The sequence below is a fragment of the Marmota marmota genome, unplaced genomic scaffold (assembly GCF_001458135.2).
Source record: "Marmota marmota marmota unplaced genomic scaffold, marMar, whole genome shotgun sequence".
NCBI lineage: Eukaryota > Metazoa > Chordata > Mammalia > Rodentia > Sciuridae > Marmota > Marmota marmota.
Window position 1 is genome coordinate 27,031,477 of NW_026000037.1, and position 19,202 is coordinate 27,050,678.

The 19,202-nt window shown below is 35.8% G+C and overlaps 1 protein-coding gene across 1 annotated transcript in view; it reads left to right on the forward strand.

Annotated features, from left to right (window-relative positions):
* The window catches only part of Thsd7b (thrombospondin type 1 domain containing 7B), an 814,215-nt gene that overhangs the window by 363,676 nt on the left and 431,337 nt on the right, over positions 1 to 19,202 (forward strand). Inside the window, exon 7 of the mRNA XM_015479140.2 lies at positions 4,653 to 4,850. Within this exon, the coding sequence (XP_015334626.1) occupies positions 4,653 to 4,850 (198 nt within the window). The remainder of the gene's footprint in view (positions 1 to 4,652; positions 4,851 to 19,202) is intronic.

The following is a 19,202-nucleotide window of genomic DNA, read 5'->3' on the forward strand; positions in this document are numbered from 1 at the left end:
AAGTCACTAGAAAACCAGCCCATGTTCACTGGCTTCCTGGTCTTTCATCAAGTCAGTGACAGGCAGACATAAGGAGCAGTCCTCGGCAGGTCAGCGCATGTTGAATGACGCCAGGACACCTTTCAGAGGAATTAAAATTGGATCAGATTTTGTTTTTATTAGTTCATATTTGAGACAGTCCTAGAATGTTATAATTAGAGAAATCTGAAAGAGAATTAGCCTTAAAAATGCTGATGGGTAAAGTGCACGTGGATGTGATGCATTTGTAGATGCATACTTGATACCCAACACCCTTGCCACTCTCAAATTTCTATAAAGAGAAACTTCTAAAAAGAAATTTGAGAGCTGAAGGTGTAGTTCAGTGGTAGGATGCTTGCCTAGCATGTAGAAGGCCCTAGGTTTTAATCCCCAGGACTGTGAAAGACAGAGAAAGAGAAAGAGCCAGAGAGGAGGGAGGGAGGGAGGAAGGAAGGAAGCAAGGAAGGAAGGAAGGAAGGAAGGAAGGAAGGAGAGAGATAGGAAATTTGGTAGAGGTTTCTCTATGTGACATCACAATAGATATATGCTTATGTGGTAAGGCTTGAGGGATTTCTTTCTCCTCTAATACAGTATCCTCCTTAATCACAGCACCTAAGAACCTAAAAATTCCATAGGAAAAGGCATTTTGAAACAAAGAAGCGATGACTGTTGTTGAAGTCTTATTGTCTCAAACAAATTAATTTAGGTAATGCACTAAAATCCATACCATGACATGTCCTAGATCATATATAATAATAAAGGGGAAAATCTCCATTTTCCACCCTTACTGGTAGACAGGCTCTACCTTTAATGAGAGGCATATAAAATCATTTTGCTTTATCACAAATAATATGCATGCCAAGTTACAGTTTTTTCATTGTCTTCTGCATCTGTGTGCTGGGACTGGCTGCAGGCTGTGCACTCTTATTCTAAGCATTGAGAATTCTCATACGGACTTTACCCTATCAGTGCTGCTGCTGCTGCTTTTCTGTGTTCACCACAGACTGGAAACCAATAATGATACTGTAACATGCTATGCCTGCAGAAATGGTGGTGGATATCTAAAGATTTGGAATCCAAGATTCAGTCGGCTTAGAATCTTTGACTCAGTTGTTTTCCTTGTCCGGAGCCACAAGAGACAAAGAGCAAATGGAATGTTTAAGATGGAATAAGCTTCTGTCATATGTTTAATCTGCCGGATATTTCTTCAAGCCTGTCCCACTGGAGTCAGTGCAGAGACACAGTGTTGCCCACAGGCAGCTCTGTGGAAGCTTACCAGGACACTTCTGGACTAAAAACAAAGCAGAAATATAGTCCTCAGACCTGGATGCCCCCTCTCGAGCTTTCTCTCATTGTTCCAAGGCTCCAATTAAAAAACATTGACCCCTCTTCTGCCATCTGTTCTTCTTCCCTTTTCTCTTCCCAGCCCATTATTCACTCTGCAAATTATCTCCAGTAGAATGATGCACGTTTACCACAAGTCTTGGAGCCATAGAAAAATAGAAAATTCTACCTACCAACATTACTTTTGCCAGAGGTGAGCTGAATTTCAGATTAGGGAGTGATTATTTTAAGTCTTTCTGCTCAGCATCTCAAATTCCACTATTCATTCTGTTCAGCTTTAGGTTAACAAAGTAATCCCTGGTACCATTTGGGTTCACGCTGTGGAGTGGAGCTAAAGCACAACATATACAGCAGCCAATTTTGATCCTTTTTTTTTTATGACAGGAAAGACCTCTGCTGTGTTTCATACCCATCCATATAATCAGTAAGGTACCTTTGGGGAAACAATGCAGTCTAGCCTTGGTTTTCCCATATATAAAATGGGAATAGTAACTTAAAAATAGTTTTGAGGATTTATTAAGTTAGGGTACTATAAGAACAGTGTCTATCCCAGTTTTGATAGAAGCTATTCCCTTTTTCCTAGAGTATGTGCTCTGTGAAGATTAGATGTGCTTTCTGTTCTTCCTGATCTGCACATGATAGTTAACATTTATTGAATCATACTACCTGATTAAAATGGAATTCAATAAATGAAGTGAGTGCTTGGCTAGCCCAGCCACTGTGGACTTAGTTGTTGTATATCTTTCAGAACAAAACACCCGGGGGATGTCTGATGTCTATTGCAAGCATGAATGCCAATGCATGATTAAAGTTAAGTACTAAAAAGAGATTCCAAGGTTTTGTTTTATGCTGAGCTTGTGCTATGATTTGATCCTAGTTAGAGTCAGGACAAGGGCAACACAAATGAAAGACTAAAAAAAAAAATATTGACTGAGGAGATGTAATCTATAGATTTATGGCAAGGTGGATGCAGTGTGATTTATAGAGGAAAGCTGCACATGGCCCTCAATGGCATTAAGTTCCAGGAATAGGACACCCAGAATCCCTCAGTAGTGACAGCTAAGTTTCTGTGCTCAACTCTGAGCTGGTTGTCAAACAGCATAAATCATGAGGACTATACCATGAATTGATCAAAGATAAAAACCAAACAAGCACAAACCTATGATGATAAATAAGCATCAGATAGTTTTGCATGTGATAACACAGACCACTCAGATTGTATGACAACAGAAGCTTGGAGGTCATTGAAATTTCATGTTTACCAAATATAGTTTACATCCCTTTATGTCCCTTACTTCTCTTCTTGAGATGGCTTAATAAGGCAGCTGAGCCCTTTAGTTTTATTTTGTCTAGTTAATGATGTAGACTCGGAGACATGAATGAGGGCAATTGCCAATTTTTTTTTTTAATTGCCCCTGATCTTGACATTTTCAATGTCATGAGAACATGGTCACTGATTGACTCAAAGATGCCTTCATATTCCTAGATGGTCCTTAAAGTGAGAGTCTAAGAGTCTCTTTCAAAGCGAGGGTATGGGTTACCCCAGATCAGGAGAACTCAAATGAAATACTTACAAATCCCAGCCCTGTACTATTCTAAGCAAGCTCATCTTCCTTCTTGTCCTGAAGCCACATTCATTGCATAATAGCCTTCCTGCCTATGTTGTATAAGTCTTTCTCTGACTATACTTCAGTTTTGTAACCTTCCGATCTCATTTCTCATGGTGGCAAAACTGTGAGGCAGCGTGCCTGGCTTTGTTACTTCTCATGGCCCCTAAGTTGTCCTCCTTGGCCTTATGGGAAGGATGGTAGAGAACCTCTCATTTGGGGAATTCTATGTTCTCTTCTTATCAAAACTCTCGTATTTTCTTTACTTACTCCAGGGTATATGCATGATCATCTCATAAAATATTATTTATGCAACAGATTGGATTTGTGAAACAAAAACAAAGGAAATTAAAGGAATTCAACTGGTTGGTTGAATTTGGAGTACAAATAATGAAAGATGATGTATGAGCTCTCCAGGAAGTAGAAGTAGGTTTTAAAAGTGACATCTCATGGCCGGCCATGGTGGCACATGCCTGTAATCCTAGCAGCTAGGGAGGCTGAGGCTGGAGAATTGTGAGTTCAAAGCCAACTTCAGCAACTTAGTGAGGCCCTAGGCCACTTAATGAGACCTTGTCTGAAAATAAAACATAAAAATAGGCCAAGGATATGGCACTGTAATTAAGCACCCCTGGGTTCAATCCCTGGTAATAAGTAGATAGATAGATAAAAGTGACAAATTATGAGGGCCAGAGATTAAAGCCTAGAGGATTTCTGGTTCTCGGTCATTCTCTTTTAGTCATTTTTTAAAATGTGAATTTGTTTCCATTATTAAAAAATATTTTATATAAAAACAAAGCATAACTGATAGCTATGGTTTCTTACACAAAATTGAAAGGCCTATTAACTAAGGGTCTGTGTATTCTTGGGCTATACTCAATGGAAGCTGAATAATAGCATTTTAGAACAAACTCTAGACTTTGTCACTGTCTTCGGTTTTTAGATGGTTCCTTACCCTCAGCAAGTTCCTGCTTAACTGCTATTGATGTTAAGTTTGTGACTGAAGGTCCTTAAGGATTTAAATGTAAGGTCCACTTATGTCCTCCTTATGGTCTTTGGCTGGTGGATTTGAGGACCTAGACTTACCGTATATATTTTCTAAAACTGAATAATAATCGAGAGACTCATGTTCAGTCAGGATGGAGATGGAGGTCCAAAGAGATGCTGTCTTTACGGACCAGAGTGATGCGGAAATCTCAGTGAAGACATACATGGATGTCTTAAAGTAAGAAGCCCTGAACAATCAGGCACCAGAGATATGCCAAAGTGTAGATGATTTTTCAGCTTACCGCAGACTATCAAGAGTATCAAAAACAACAGCAAAAACAAAATGTGGATTAATCTGTGATAAGGTCATTTTTATGAGTCTCCATTTATTTTGCTGGTTTATGAAACCCTGTGGATATACCCTATTTATTATTTCACTTGATATATGTGGCCTCTCCAATTTCCAGGTTGTAAACTCATGGAAGACAGATTTCTGCTCTAAATCGCTTTCATTTTCTTTTTCTCCTTTCAACTTCTTATTCCTCCGCATCCCATAAAAATTAAAACACATCAAGATAACATATGCTTTAAAGCTCTAAGTATTTATATAAAAGTCTCATCTCTCACATAACAGCTGCTTCTTTCCATTGTGGGCTAAGAGCGGATTCCTGTGAAATTTGTTTCCTTTTTTCCTTTTAGGATTTAGAACGAGGCAGCGCCATGTCCTCATGGAATCCACAGGGCCTGCAGGACATTGCCCTCATTTGGTGGAATCTGTTCCTTGTGAAGATCCAATGTGTTATCAATGGGTGGCTTTAGAAGGGATCTGTATCCCTGATCATGGAAAATGTGGCTTGGGACATCGCATCCTGAAGGCCGTCTGTCAGGATGACCGAGGTATGATCCAATGATGCACTAGAGGTGTTGTGACATCAGTCAGAGGACACATTGCCTCTCTCCAAAAGTCATTTGCTGGAGGAAGAGAAACACAGCTTTTTCTTTGCTTGAATATTCGTGGTTCAATCAAGGGGCACATTATTGACAAAGGAGATGGCAGTCACTTTCTATGTGGCCATGTGCTTCAGAACATAAGAGTACCATTTGACTATGCCTAAGTGCAATGCAGTGGACTCTAAGCTCAGTGGACTCTAATGAGCTCCTCTCTAAGAGTTGTCTGGGGTTTTTAAGTTTCTCAAAACAGATACAAAACAGGAAACTCTTAGGTCGTCTTCAACTTATTAATACAAAACAAGTTTTACTTTCTTGTTTTTAGGTCCATATATATTATGTCCTTATATTATTGACAAGTGCCTCCTTATAAAGATTCCATGTTAAAAAGAAAAAAAAAATAGTAAGTGAAATCTTTCCATTTTCATAGCATTAGAGCAGAATCAGTTCTAGACATAATACTAACATTTCTAAAGAACCATTTTTAAATATAAGTTCTCAAGACTTAGAAATCTATTAATAATTATGTCTTTCTGTGATCAGCAAGCTTCTGAAGGTACAATCCTTGTTAGGAGTTAAGGGGGATTTTAAAATATGTGAGTCACATGGCAGTGAGAAAAGTGACATTTAAAATCTTTATCCTAGAGATTAAAAAATATTCAGTCTCTTCACAAGGAACTAGGATATTGAGTATGTATGTCTACTAATCAGCTCTGCCATGAGAAGCCCCCTTTGTAATGTTCTTGGTGTGCAGGATGAAGTGTTTTGATTTATAGAGTGAAATAATCCATAGAAGAGAAGGAAATTGCATAGTGGATTCCGACTGTGTATTAGCATCCACACGGGGTCGACTTATAGCGCAGTATTTTCTTTTGTCTTTCTCTCTCTTTTCCTCTTTCCCCTTTCTTTTGTCCACTGTTTCTTCCTTTCTTCTTTCTTTTAAATCACAAGCATAATTAGGCAAATATACATTTTTTATCAAATGATTTAATTGGTTACCTCCAGATTCCAGATGGTGTTTTAATTAAATAGAAGGTGACAACAGATTGTAATAGCTACAGTAAATAGTAAAAAAACTAATAGTGTCTGCTTCTAATATTACCAAATAATGTTTGAATTGTGGTAAGAGATGTCCAGCTTAATAACCTAGGCAAATGAGATCACCTTTGTGTTGTTTTTCTTTGTATTACACTGTGATTTATAATAAGAAATATATAGTTTGGTCTTTATTCCTGGTTCCTGGCACAATGATTCTAAATCCTTGCTATTTCTTGAGCAATAGGGATGCATGTTTTAATATTTGGTCTTTGATCCTTGTTTCCTTGGGATTTCCCTAGGTGATGAAAGTGTCTTTTATCCTAATGAGATGGTTCTTGGTTGACTTTTGGAGGAATGGTAATCTGAAAGAGCAAGCCATGACTTGGAACTTTCAGCTCTACCCTGTGTCCTCTAGGAAAAGGAGAGGGGCTGGAGATTGAGCTTCCATAGGTAATGAAGTCTCCATAAAAATCTCTCAACTATGGGGCTCAGAGATTTTTTCCAGATTTCCAAACATGAGGTATAGGAAGGGTGATGTACCCAGACCAGGCTAAGAAGCTCCGTATTCTTTCCCCAGTACCTTGCCCTATCTCTTTCTTTTGGGTATTCATCTGCATCCTTTGTAATGTTCTCTGTAGTAAACCTGCAACATAAGTAAGGTATTTCTGTGAGTTTTGTCACCAATCTAGGCAAATTATGGGGTTCAACAAAAGGGCTGTAGGAATCCTGATTTATAACTCATCTGTCAAAAGCATAGATGACTGCCTAGGGCTTTTGATTGCCATATGAATCTGGGGTAGTCTTGGGGGAAGGAGCTCATTACTTGTTGGCTTTGGTGCTGTCTCCAAGTAGACAATGTGAAAATCAAAGTGAATTGTCGGACACACCTGCTATGGCAAAGTTGCTTGGAGTGGGGAAAACCTCACACATCTGCTCACAGACATCTTCAGTGTTGAGTGTGGTGTCAGATGTGAAGTGTTAGAGGTTTCAGATCTGGATCCAGAGTCACAAAGGTTGGAATTTTAACTCTGCTACTCACCTGCTGGATGGTTTCAGGGAAATTATTCAATTTGCGGTAACATCCTTCCCTTCAGTTATCAAGAGGAGATGATAAAAGCTACCTCTTATTGTCAAGATTGTGAGAGTTAAATTCATTACACAAAAGTGATTAGTAAATTACCTGGCACAAAAGAATTGAAAATCAGCTTATAATACACGTTTATTATTACATTTTGTCCTGTGGAAATTGTTCAAAGAACATTCTTTTCTAAAATGAAAATAATACTGAAAATTTGAATAACCACTTTTTTCTCCCAGTCTCCAGCTGAGAAAATAAAAGATTCTGAATTTGGTTGGGACCCAGTGCCAGCAATGATGCTGTGTTGTGTAATAGGAGGTGTGGAGAGTGGTCATGTATCTTATGTTCATAGGTAGGGCTGTCTTTTGCAGTATGTGCTGCTATAGTTGTAGAGGTCTCAAAGTTACTGCAGTTTAAGAGCTTTTTTGTTCATTGTGTAATAATTAATTTTTGGTGTTTACATATGCTCTCCCCTTCTGGGGAGAAGTAGGAATTAATGCTGGCTCATATCAGCTCTATGATGTTTCATAGTTTTAAATACCTGATGACTCCTTCATTGTTTGGGATACTGGGCACCTGATAGCTGAAGCCAACTTGTGTCCAGGGAGAAATTGAAATGAGCTCTGTTTGTACTTTTTTTGAATTAGCCTCTGTGTGATTCTGAATGATTGATGATGGAAGTTTGCAGAGAAGTTCTTATCTGAATCCACATGTTTTTAGGGTGTTTGCATAGTTATAAGGATTAACAGAAGTTTTAATGCTCATTTAAATGCATGGAGAAAAAATAGGTAGTTTCCTGTGATTACTTTCTTCTTGTAACATTTTATAGTATTCTCAGGATTGGACAGGGAAGAATAGGGGGATGGGAATGGGAAACACAGTAGAATGAATTGGACAGCACTTCCCTGTGTTCATATATGAATACATGACCAGTGTAACTCTACATCATGTACAAACACAAGAATGGGGAGTTATATTCCATGTATGATATGTCAAAATATATTCTACTGTCATGTATAACTAAAAATAAAAATTAATAAAATAATTTTGAGATGCACACAAACACACACACACATACACACAAAGAATACTGTTGCCAGTTTGCCAGTGACTTCAATGTGACATAGATTATATATTTTTGAAGTTTCCAAGCTAATGAGCTGAACAAACTTCTGGAGAAGAGAATACATTTCACTGGTGGCAAGAGGAGCATCCAAGAAGACACTGGAAGGAGCTCTACAGAAGAGTGATCATAGTTGTGTAGAAAAATCTTGGTTCCACAGTCTGAATGGGACTTGATATTTTGTTGGGATGCTGAAAGTTTCTCTCTGTATGTTCAGGATACCTGAAGTGAATTCATATGGATAAGTGTAAAAGTGGAGAGAAAGCAAGTCATTCTTGTAAATTCTGATAGGCCTCAAGTCTGATAAAATCTAATATAAATTTTGGAATTACTTTTAATCAAATATAAGATGATTTATTTTGGCCTCAACTATTTATTTCTGAATAAATTCTGAAGTAAATGACCTATGAAATAATTGCTAAACTCAGGATGATGAAAAGAAAACTATCACTACCTAGGTTGGTTCCATAGCTTATTTATTGTAAATTGAGTTGCTGTAAACATTGATATGGCAGTGTCACTATAGTATGGTGATTTTAAATCCTTTGGGTATAGACCAAGGAGTGGGATAGCTGGGTCAAATGGTGGTTCCATTCCAAGTTTACTGAGGAATCTCTGTACTGCTTTCCAGAAAGGTTGCACCAGTTTGCATTCCCATCAGCAATGTATGTGTGTACTTCTCCTGCCACCCCCCAGCATCCTGGCCAACATGTATTGTTGCATGTATTCTTGATAATTTCCATTCTGACTAGAGTGAGGTGAAATCTCAGTGTGGTTTTAATTTGCATTTCTCTACCTGCTAGAAATGGTGAACATTTTTTCATATATTTGTTGACCATTTGTATTTCTTCTTCTCTGAAGTGCCTGTTCAGTTCCTTTGCCTGTTTATTGATTGGGTTGTTTTATTTTTTGGTGTTAAGTTTTTCAGTTCTTTGTATATCCTTGAGATTAATGCTCTGAGGTGCAGGTGGCAAAGATTTTCTCCTATTCTGTTGGCTCTCTCTTCACAGTCTTGATTGTCTCCTTTGTTGTGAAGTAGTTTTTAGTTTTATTCCATACCATTTATTGATTCTTGAGTTTACTCCTTGCACTTAAGGAGTCTGGTTGAGGAATTTGATTCCTAAGCTGACATAATGAAGAGTTGGGCTTACTTGTTCCTCTAGTAGGCACAGAGTCTCTGGTTTAATGCCTAGGTCCTTGATCCACTTGAGTTGAGTTTTGTGCAAAGTGAGGATTAGTGTTGGTTATTCTTTGAAGGTCTGGTAGAACTTGGCTGAGAATCCATCTGGTCCTCGGTTTTTCTTTGTTGGTAGGCTTTTGATGGAATCTTCAATTTTGTTGCTTGAAATTGATCTGTTTAAATTTTTATGTTCTTCTGATTCAATTTGGACTAAATTTAATGTTTCTAGATATTTGTCAATGTCTTCAACATTTTCTATTTTATTAGAGTATACATTTTCAAAGTAATTTTTGATTATCATCTATATTTCAGTAATATCCATAGTGATATTTCCTTTTTAATCACAAATTTTAGTAATTTGAGGTGTTTTTTCCTCTTCATTAGCTTGGCTATGGGTTTATCAATTTTATTTATTTTTTAAGGAAACAACTTTTTGTTTCATTGATTCTTAATTTTTTTGTGTTTCAATTTCATTGATTTTAGCTCTAATTTTAATTAGTACCTCTCTTCAACTGCCTTTGGTGTTGATTTGCCCTTTTTTCTACAACTTTGAGATGTAATGTTAGGTTATTTATTTTTTGTCTCTCTATTCTTTTGATGAATGCGCTCAATGCAATGAACTATCCTTTTAGCACTGCCTTTACAGTGTCCCAGAGATTTTGATATATTGTATTGCTATTCTTATTTACCTCTAAATAGCTTTTTATTTCATCTGTGATTTATTCTCCTATCCATTTGTTATTAAATAGCATACTATTTCATCCTCAGGTGTTATAGTACCTTCTATTTTTTATTTTAATGTTGATTTATACTTTCATTTCATTATGATCTGATAGGATACAATGTATTATATTTTTTTTTGTATTTGCTAAGAGTTTCTTTGTGGCTTAAGATATGGTCTATTTCAGAGAATGATCCATGAAGGCTGAGAAGAAAAGTGTATTCAGACATTGATGGATGAAATAGTCTATATATGTCTGTTAAGTCTAAATCATTAATTATATTTTTTTAGTTCTTTAGCTTTTTTATATAGTTTTTGTTTGGAGCCTCTATCCAGTGGTGAGAAAGGTGTGTTTAAGTCACCCAGTATTATTGTGGTGTTTCTGTTTGCATCTTGAAATTGAGAAGGGTTTCTTTGATATATGTAGATGTTCTCTTAAGTAGTATGAAATTTCCTTCTTTGCCCCTTCTGATTAACTTTGGCTTAAAGTTCACTTTGATATGAGGATAGTAATCCCTATTTTTTTTCAAAATCCATGTGAATGGTATGTTTTTATCCCATCCTTTTACCTTCAGTCTGTGGGTGTCTTTGCCTATGAGGTATCTCTTCGAGACAGCTTATTATTGGGTATTGTTTTTTAATCCAATCTGCCAGTCTATGGTTTTTGATTGATGAATTTATATTCAGTGTTATTATTGAGATATGATTTTTATTTCCTGTCATTTTGATTCATTTCTGGTTTTTAATTTGGCTTAGTATCTCTATTGATTCATTGTTGTTTTTAATTTTTTATGTAAATTTTTTATTTATATGTGACAGTGGAATGCATTACAATTCTTATTACATATATAGAGCAAAATTTTTCATATCTCTGGTTGTGTACATAGTATATTCATACCAAGTTGTGTCTTCATACATGTACTTTGGATAGTAATGATCATCACATTCCACCATCATTAATTACCCCATTCCCCCTTCCTTCCCTTCCAACCCCTTTGCCCTATCTATAGTTCATCTATTCCTCCCATGTTCTGCTCCCTATCCCACTATGAATCAGCCTCCTTATATCAAAGAAAACATTCAGCATTTGTTTTTTTAGGATTGACTAACTTTACTTAGCATTATCTTCTCTAACTCTATCCATTTACTTGCAAATGCCATGATTTTATCGCTGAGTAGTATTCCATTGTGTATATATGCCACAATTTTTTATCCATTCATCTATTGAAGGGCATCTAGTTTGGTTCCACAGTTTAGCTATTGTGAATTGTGCTGCTATAAACCTTGATGTGGCTGTGTCCCTGTAATATGCTGTTTTTAAGTCCTTTGGGTATAGACCGAGGAGAGGGACAGCTGGGTCAAATGGTGGTTCCATTCCCAATTTTCCAAGAAATCTCCATACTGCTTTCCATATTGGCTGCAGATTTATTGTTCTTTTAGTGTAGTTCCTCTCTTTGATGGTTTTCACTTTTCTTCCTTTCTTTATTAAAAATCTTGAGTATTTCTACTTGTGAATTCTTTTAATTTTTGTTTATCATGAAAGGTTTTTTATTTCATCATCAATTCTGAAACTTAATTTTGCTGGGTATAGTATTCTTAGCTGGCATCCATTTTCTTTCAGAGCTTGGCATATATTATTCCAAGACCTACTAGCTTTGAGGGTCTGGATTGAAAGATTAGCTGAGACCTAGATTGGTTTCCTACTAAATGTTACCTGTTGTTTTTTTTATGGCAGCCTTTAAAATTCTATCCTTATTCTGTATGTTAGGCATTTTCATACTAATGTGCCTTGGTGTGAGTCTATTGTAATTTTGTATATTTGGGGTCCTGCAAGCCTCCTGTATTGGATTTTCCATTTCATTCTATAGGTCTGGGAAATTTTCTGATATCATTTCATTAAAAAGATTCTGTATTCCTTTGGTTTGTGTCTCTGAGTCTTCATATATTCCAGTAAATCTTTAAGTTTGGTCTTTTCAGGTTATCCTGTATTTCTTGGAAGTTCTGTTCATGGTCTCTTAATGTCTTTTCTCCACATTGAACTTTGTTTTCAAGGTTAGTATTTTGTCTTCATTGCCTGAAACTGTCTTCCAATTGATCTAGTTGGCTGGTGATGCTTTCAATTGAATTGTTAATTTGATCCCCTTCTTTTGAGGACTTGTGCTTGTTTTTTTTTTTTTTTTCCAGAATCTCTTTTTATTTTGGTGATCTTTCACTTCCTGTATTTTCTCTCTGATTTCACTCCTTATACTGTCCTTTACTTCACAGGTAAGTTTAACTAGTACGTTCTAGACTCCTTCTCGAACATTTCTTCTACTGCGGTGTCAATGGGTTCTGTTATTGGAGTATGTTGGTTTGTGTGTGGTGCTTTGTTCACTTGATTTTTCATGTTGTTTTTTTGTGTGACTACCTATCCAACAGTATGGATCTGAGGCTGTGGAGTTTCTACCCTATAGACTTATAGTGTCTCTGACAGTTTCCCATACCTTACTTGCTGAGAAGCTGCTTGTGTGCTTTCTTAGTTTTATGCCATGGAGCAAACAGGAAAGCAACCTCCTCTATTCTGCCATTTTGAAAATCTCTATCAATTCTTGATATGATTAAACCTGTGGATTTATTTAAGAATGTGATCTACCTTGGATCATCTACAATCCAAGTAGTCATGTATGAATTTCTACAGCTATGGAATATGATATTTATGTCTTCAATTGGTAGGACAGCTTTGTTTTCTCTCCCTGTACAACATCTTCTCAATGTCTACTGTGGGTCTACAGAAATTTACTGAGTGTAGACTATACATAGGTTATTCTTATTTCATTGATAAGTACATTTCCTGATTTTAAGTGAGACATTTTAAATGTAATGGAGTGTGATAAAAGAATCTGAGCCCAGCATATTTCTCTCCTAGATTAGATTATTAATGTGTCTTATTTTGACCTGAGTTTGTTTTATTTTTTTACAAGTTTTTAAATGTGTATATTAACTATATAGAACAGTGAATTTCATTTGTGGCATATTTATATACACATATAACATTATTCACAATATTTTGAACTTTGACTCTCAAACATAACTGGCTCATTATTGCCAGGTTTCACTGGCAATTCACTAAAGTTTCCCACTATGTGACATCTTTGTTGAACAGGTTGAGAAAAACTCTGTAATGTGAGAGAAGTAGACAGTGTTCTCAGTGACTTGCAAGTGTTCACTGACTGTCATTGTTTGTGTATCTAATATGGAAGATGAGCAGGATCATTGGATAAACATGGATCTGTCTGATAGGCTCATCAGATCCTGAGCAATCACCTCCAGCTTTGTACCATAATTTGCCAAATAAGCTTCCTGGAAAAAAATTATATGTATTTTAGCAAACATATTTAATCCAAGATATTGATATATTCCCTTTTAGATATCAGGGTTTTATTTTCATCTCTGCACTGGGCTTTTTTAGAGCAAATATTTTCCTTCAGTTTTGTCTGTATTTGCACAGAAAGCATGAAGAATGGTTTCCCATTATTAAGGGACTCTGTTTTTCATCCCAAGGCTATTTTACTAGGACTCCTTGTTTTTTCACTAATAACTTTGAAGAATCCAAGAAGGTGATCTTTAATTTTGTCTAAAGTGGCATGTCCTTGTAAGTTCTAATGCCATAAGTACTTTTTAAAGGATGACTTTGATTGGTGGAAAACATGTCATAATAATAATTGATCTGAATTGGATGAACTATTTTTATTGTTTTAAAATCTGACCAGAAAGGAAGTTTTATTTTGTTCATATTATTTTTAGATCTCAAGAAATGTTCTTTGGCTTACCTTTGTGGATAATGTCAAACTCCATTCAGATAAAAGATTATTTTCTGACTCACTAGAATTCTAAATAAAACCCCTTTTGTATTTCCAAGTCTGTATTTTCTAAACCCTTTGATTATGCTGTATCTCATTTTTTTTTGTCAAGTGCTGTTTTTCTCCTCCTCCCTATATTTTTTTATATCTCTTACAAGAATTTCTAAATTCTGTTTTACCACAATATTTATTTATTTTTTTTGTATTTTAGGAAGAAAAAGAAATAGGTTTTTCATCAAGTATTTTTTTTGTCACATAAGTGGATGTCCTGCAGTGAATCAGCCTATTAAAGATACACTACAAATTTAGAACTATTACTGGGAATATAGAGGCTCCAAAACAAATTTCAATTATGAAGTTTTGAGCAGTGGCACCTTGGTTGAAATAGATCTGCACTTTATTAAGATGTGAATTTTGGAATATATAATAATTGCAATTTTTAAAAAGGATTACTTATCAGGTTTTTTAAAATTTCTTTTTATTTTGATATGAAAAAGCCTACTTTGCATGAGAATGGAAATCTTAACTTTATTGCCAGCTGTAAGAAGGGATCAAAGAAGGGTTTCAATAAACATAGGCATGTATGTAATGTAAGCAATGCAAATTCAGAGAAATGCACTTACAGAATAGACAGATTTAGTGAACTGTAGCACTCAATGTAGTTTTCTGCCCACATCTTTTGGACCACTTAACAGAAATGCCAGCTGAAGCTTGCTGCACCTCTTTATCTGAGGAATTTCGATGGCCACTGTAGTCTTGCCAGGGACTTAAGGATCCCAGGAAGGAGCCTTTAGCCAGTGACTGAAAATTGGTATGAAATAATCTGAGGTATATTCCATATTGTTTCCCTCCTAGCAAGATGAAGCTCTTGCTTTCCTGGTGACTTGTTTTATTAAACACCCTTTATTATCTATCTTTTTATCACTTCCTACTGTTTTGCTGGTTGCCCAAGAGTCTTTGCCACAGTGTTTTTATATAGTACAAATGGAAACAAGTATGCTTGGAGAGGTATTTAGGAGATCCAGTCCTGCAGGAGATATGTGATCCAAATTAATCAAACCATATTGATGATGATTCTTAAAGAATCACTTTTCAGATAAAAATATGAAAGCCTATGAGAGACCTTTCAATATTTTGAAACACACATTTTATTAATTATTTGATAATAAAGAGCTTCAACTGCTTCTGTTCTCCCTTTGAAGGCATAAAAAATATCATTGAATTCTGTTTATTTTTGAGTTAGGGCATCTGTGTAGCTTGTGCTATCCTCCTGAGTCTTATTTTCTACCAACTGAGTCATTATATGGCTGTCTGGAGGGCGGGGAGAACTAGCTTCTTTACATGTTTATTGTAGTGGATTCTAGAGTGTTAGCATAATGATTCTGAGTGAGAACAAGAAAAACAGAACACTTTGGGGTGTTAAGGTGGTTATCTGTGCTGGAAATTTTGGTCTGAGGTGCGAAAACTCATTGCTCAAGGCTACATCTTTGTTCTTATCCAGTGGTTCTAAAACTAGTGTTTCCCAGAATCATCTGGAAATTATAAAAAACACAAGGAATTTCAATGAGGAATTTCAGTGGCCACTATAGTCTTACCAGGGCCTTAAGGATCCCAGGAAGGAGCCACCACAGTTTCTGAATCAGTGGACCTGGGATGGGACGTGAGAATTTCTGTTTCTATCAAATTCATTAGAAATGCTGATGGTGCTGATGCAGAACCATAGTCTGGAAAGCACTGCTCTGGGCCAAATGGGGCCCTTGGGCAACCTCATAATATTTGAGGCCAGATTGGTATAAGGTGTATCTTACACTCAGTCAGAGTCAACAATAGTATTGATTGTAATCTGTTCTTTCTTTTTTTCCTGCTGCACAAGTTATTTTTTAAATCTTTGAAATATGATACTGTCTTTCTAGAAGCAAGCAGTGAGTAAATATTCTTTTATTTTGTTATCATTACCTAGATGGATTACTAAAAGATCAAATAGTGGAAAGCAATACTCTTTTCTTGCAAAAACAAGATATATAATATGGGAGATGAGTTATTTAGGTTTAAAGGAGAGAGTTTTCTATTTTCAGCAAGCTATCTTTTTCAGACCACCAACTGGTAGCCATTTGGTATCAGTGTCCTTCCTGAAGGAAGTGTGGTGATGACAAATACATTGTATTAAATTTTGAAATGAACCTGACATCGCAGTTGAAAGTGCCAATAAGATCAGACTGTGCTATTGATGCTATACGAATAAGAATGTAAAGAAGATTAAATCTGAGAGTTCCTGTAGCCAAGTTTCTAATTCCCATTCATTTGGATGTCTCGTAGTAAAATTAAAGATGAAACTCTAAAAATGGTTGGCACTGAAGGGATCCAAAACAGAAAAATAGAGACTCATTCTAATCACAGTTTCCCTGTCCATGTTTGATGGGAAGATGGGGAATAGAAATAAACTGTGCATCAATTTAGGTGCTAAAGAGAGAACTACAATGCAGTTTTAAATGCATTGACTATGTGTTGTCTGTTGATAAACAGGTATTGTATTTTAAATTACTTCTTCTTTTCACCCTGTTACATACATTGCAAGATAGTTTTCATCTTTTCTCTCCTTTATTGAGGTGCCTAAATAGATGATTGTGTTCCCATCACTACTCCACTGGTATTTCACAACCAGACTGTTTTTCCCAGGGTTTAATATTTAGATACAGCATAAAGTAAATTGCTTCCTAAGTGTGCCCATATCTCTTATAGGAAGACTGTCTCCTTTTCTCATCTCTAATGAAATTTTTAGATGGCAATATATTGTCTTTTCCCCTTCCATATCATTTAAAATAAAAATGAATCATCAATTGAACTGACATTTTAAAATGCAGTCCATATGACTAAATGGTCAACCCAACCTTCTGTAGGAATTAATGTGAGATTTTTACCCTTTCCATCATGAGCAGCTTCTCCCAGGACATGGTCTAAGCATCCTATTCCATTGTATAATTCACGATAGTGTTAATAACAGAGATTAGTTATAATATTAGTCACAAGGATACAATTTGTTTTATCATTCAGAAATGTATTTTGAATGGTATTTGGCGGTTTCGTATCACCCAAGGTTGGTACTTCATAACACTGAATCTTATAGTTTTCCTTCCTTGCAGATATAGAAAATGTAAAGAATATGGATTAAACCCGATTTATACTATGATGGAATAATTTTCACTGAGAGAATGGCCAATATGACTAGCTAAGGAAATGCAGTCAGAGATTCTTCTATACCCTACCCATTTGAGTGTTTTCAGGAAAATATAATGGAAAAAAAACAACTACTAGAAAGTTCTATCCATCCAGTGAAACACCAATTAGAAAATTTAATTTTATAATTTAAAACTTTTGAATTACTTAATAAAAAATATATACAGTAGTTTCCCCTAATCTGTAGAGGATATTTTGCAATAGTCTCAGTGGATGCTGAAACTGCAGATTGTACTAAACCCTATATGTACAGGTAATATGTATTTTCCTATATATACACACCTACAATAAAATTTATACATTAGGCACAAAAAAGATTAGCAACAAACTCAGTAACAAAACAAAAGTGATTTTAATAAAGTACTGTAATTAAAGTTATGTGAATATAGTTGGTGTCTTTTAGAATACCTTACTGTACTGTACTAACCATTCTTCCTGTGATGCTATGAGATGATACGTTGCCTATGTAATGAGATGGAGTGAGATAAATGACATGATGTTAGGCTACTACCTAAGAGTTACTTGAGCACAAGCACTACAATAATGACAGTTGGTCCCATAACCACAAGGTTTTAAAAATGACTAACAGGCAGGTAGCATATACATAGTGTGTACAGACAGCACAAAGGGAACCAGGTGGAAGGGAACAGATTGATTTCAGTATACTACTCAGAATGGCCTGCAATGTAAAATATATTTTATTTGTTGAATTTTCCATTTAATATTTTTTGACCACAGTAAACCTAAAGTAACTGAAACCATGAAAAGAAAACCACAGACAAGAGGGAACTACTGTCTGTATACTATAACTTATAATTAAATCAAAATTAAAAATATGTGTTCCATTATTCTTTCTATACTGGCTTTGTTGAGTGTCTACCATGCCCAGAGAAAAACAAAATCTATGTAAAATATATAAGAAGTAGAAATTATTTTGTTCTTAGATTATACATTCCAAGAACACAAGAGTTAAAGAGGAAAAAGCAATGTGTTGTAAGTGAATTTAGGGATATCTTAAGACTATGATCCTTCTAGTACTCTAGAGGTGAATTTCAGCCAACAAATACCTAGAAATCCAACTCTCATAAGAAGTGATCCCCCTGCTGCTCTTACCTCAGTGGTAACTTGCCTCTGTGATGTTGTTCCCCTACATAAGAATTCATCTTCTTCTTTGAGCTAATTCTTACTTATCCTTTAAAATTCTTGATTGTTGTCCTTTAGGAAACAGTCCCGCCACCCACTCCGGCTCTTTAACCTTGATCTAGATAATCAGGTAAATCTTATAGTCCTCACCCCGCAAATGATGTCATGTCCACTTTAGGTAATTTCATTTTTTCTTTCTCATGATTGATTCAGCCATGTGTAGAATGAGATCTACTTGGGGCAACAAGATATCACAAGAGGGACTTGAGTAAAGAAGGGTGCTGTTTTAGTTTCTACCATGATCTATATTATGATCAAGGTTATGTGAAGGCATTACTTACTGAGTAGCATAGGGCAGAGATGGAAAAACACTCTGGGTCATGAAGGATGTTGTCAGACACCTGAAACAACATTTGAGTACTGGCTGCTATGTAAAACAATATGTTTCCTTGCTATTAAAGCCAGCTTCTATCATAGTTTGTATCAGCTGCTGCAGAAATCATCTGAATTGATAGCATGCCTGTCTTTTGTGTTCTCATAACACCTTGTGATTCAGTTATTGATGCCTTTACCACATTATATTGAAATTACCTGCTCACTTGTCTGCTTCTCCTATTTGACTCTTAGCTTCTCAAGGACAGAGACCTTGACTTATTTATTTTATTCTTGGCATGATGCCAGAGTGTCTGGTATGTTAAGATATACTCAATAAATGCTTACAATACTTACAATACTTAGGGGAGTTATTTCATTTACACATCAGCCCAGTTGGGAATTATTATTACTCCAGTTTTACTAATGAGAATATTCTGTGTAGCCCAGAGATATTAATAGTCTAAAATCACTCAACTAGTAATAGGTAATGTCAGAAATTTGAACTCCTAGGACTCCAGTACTTGTTGTTCTTAAATCAGTATTAACAAATGCATCTCACACATGCCAAAA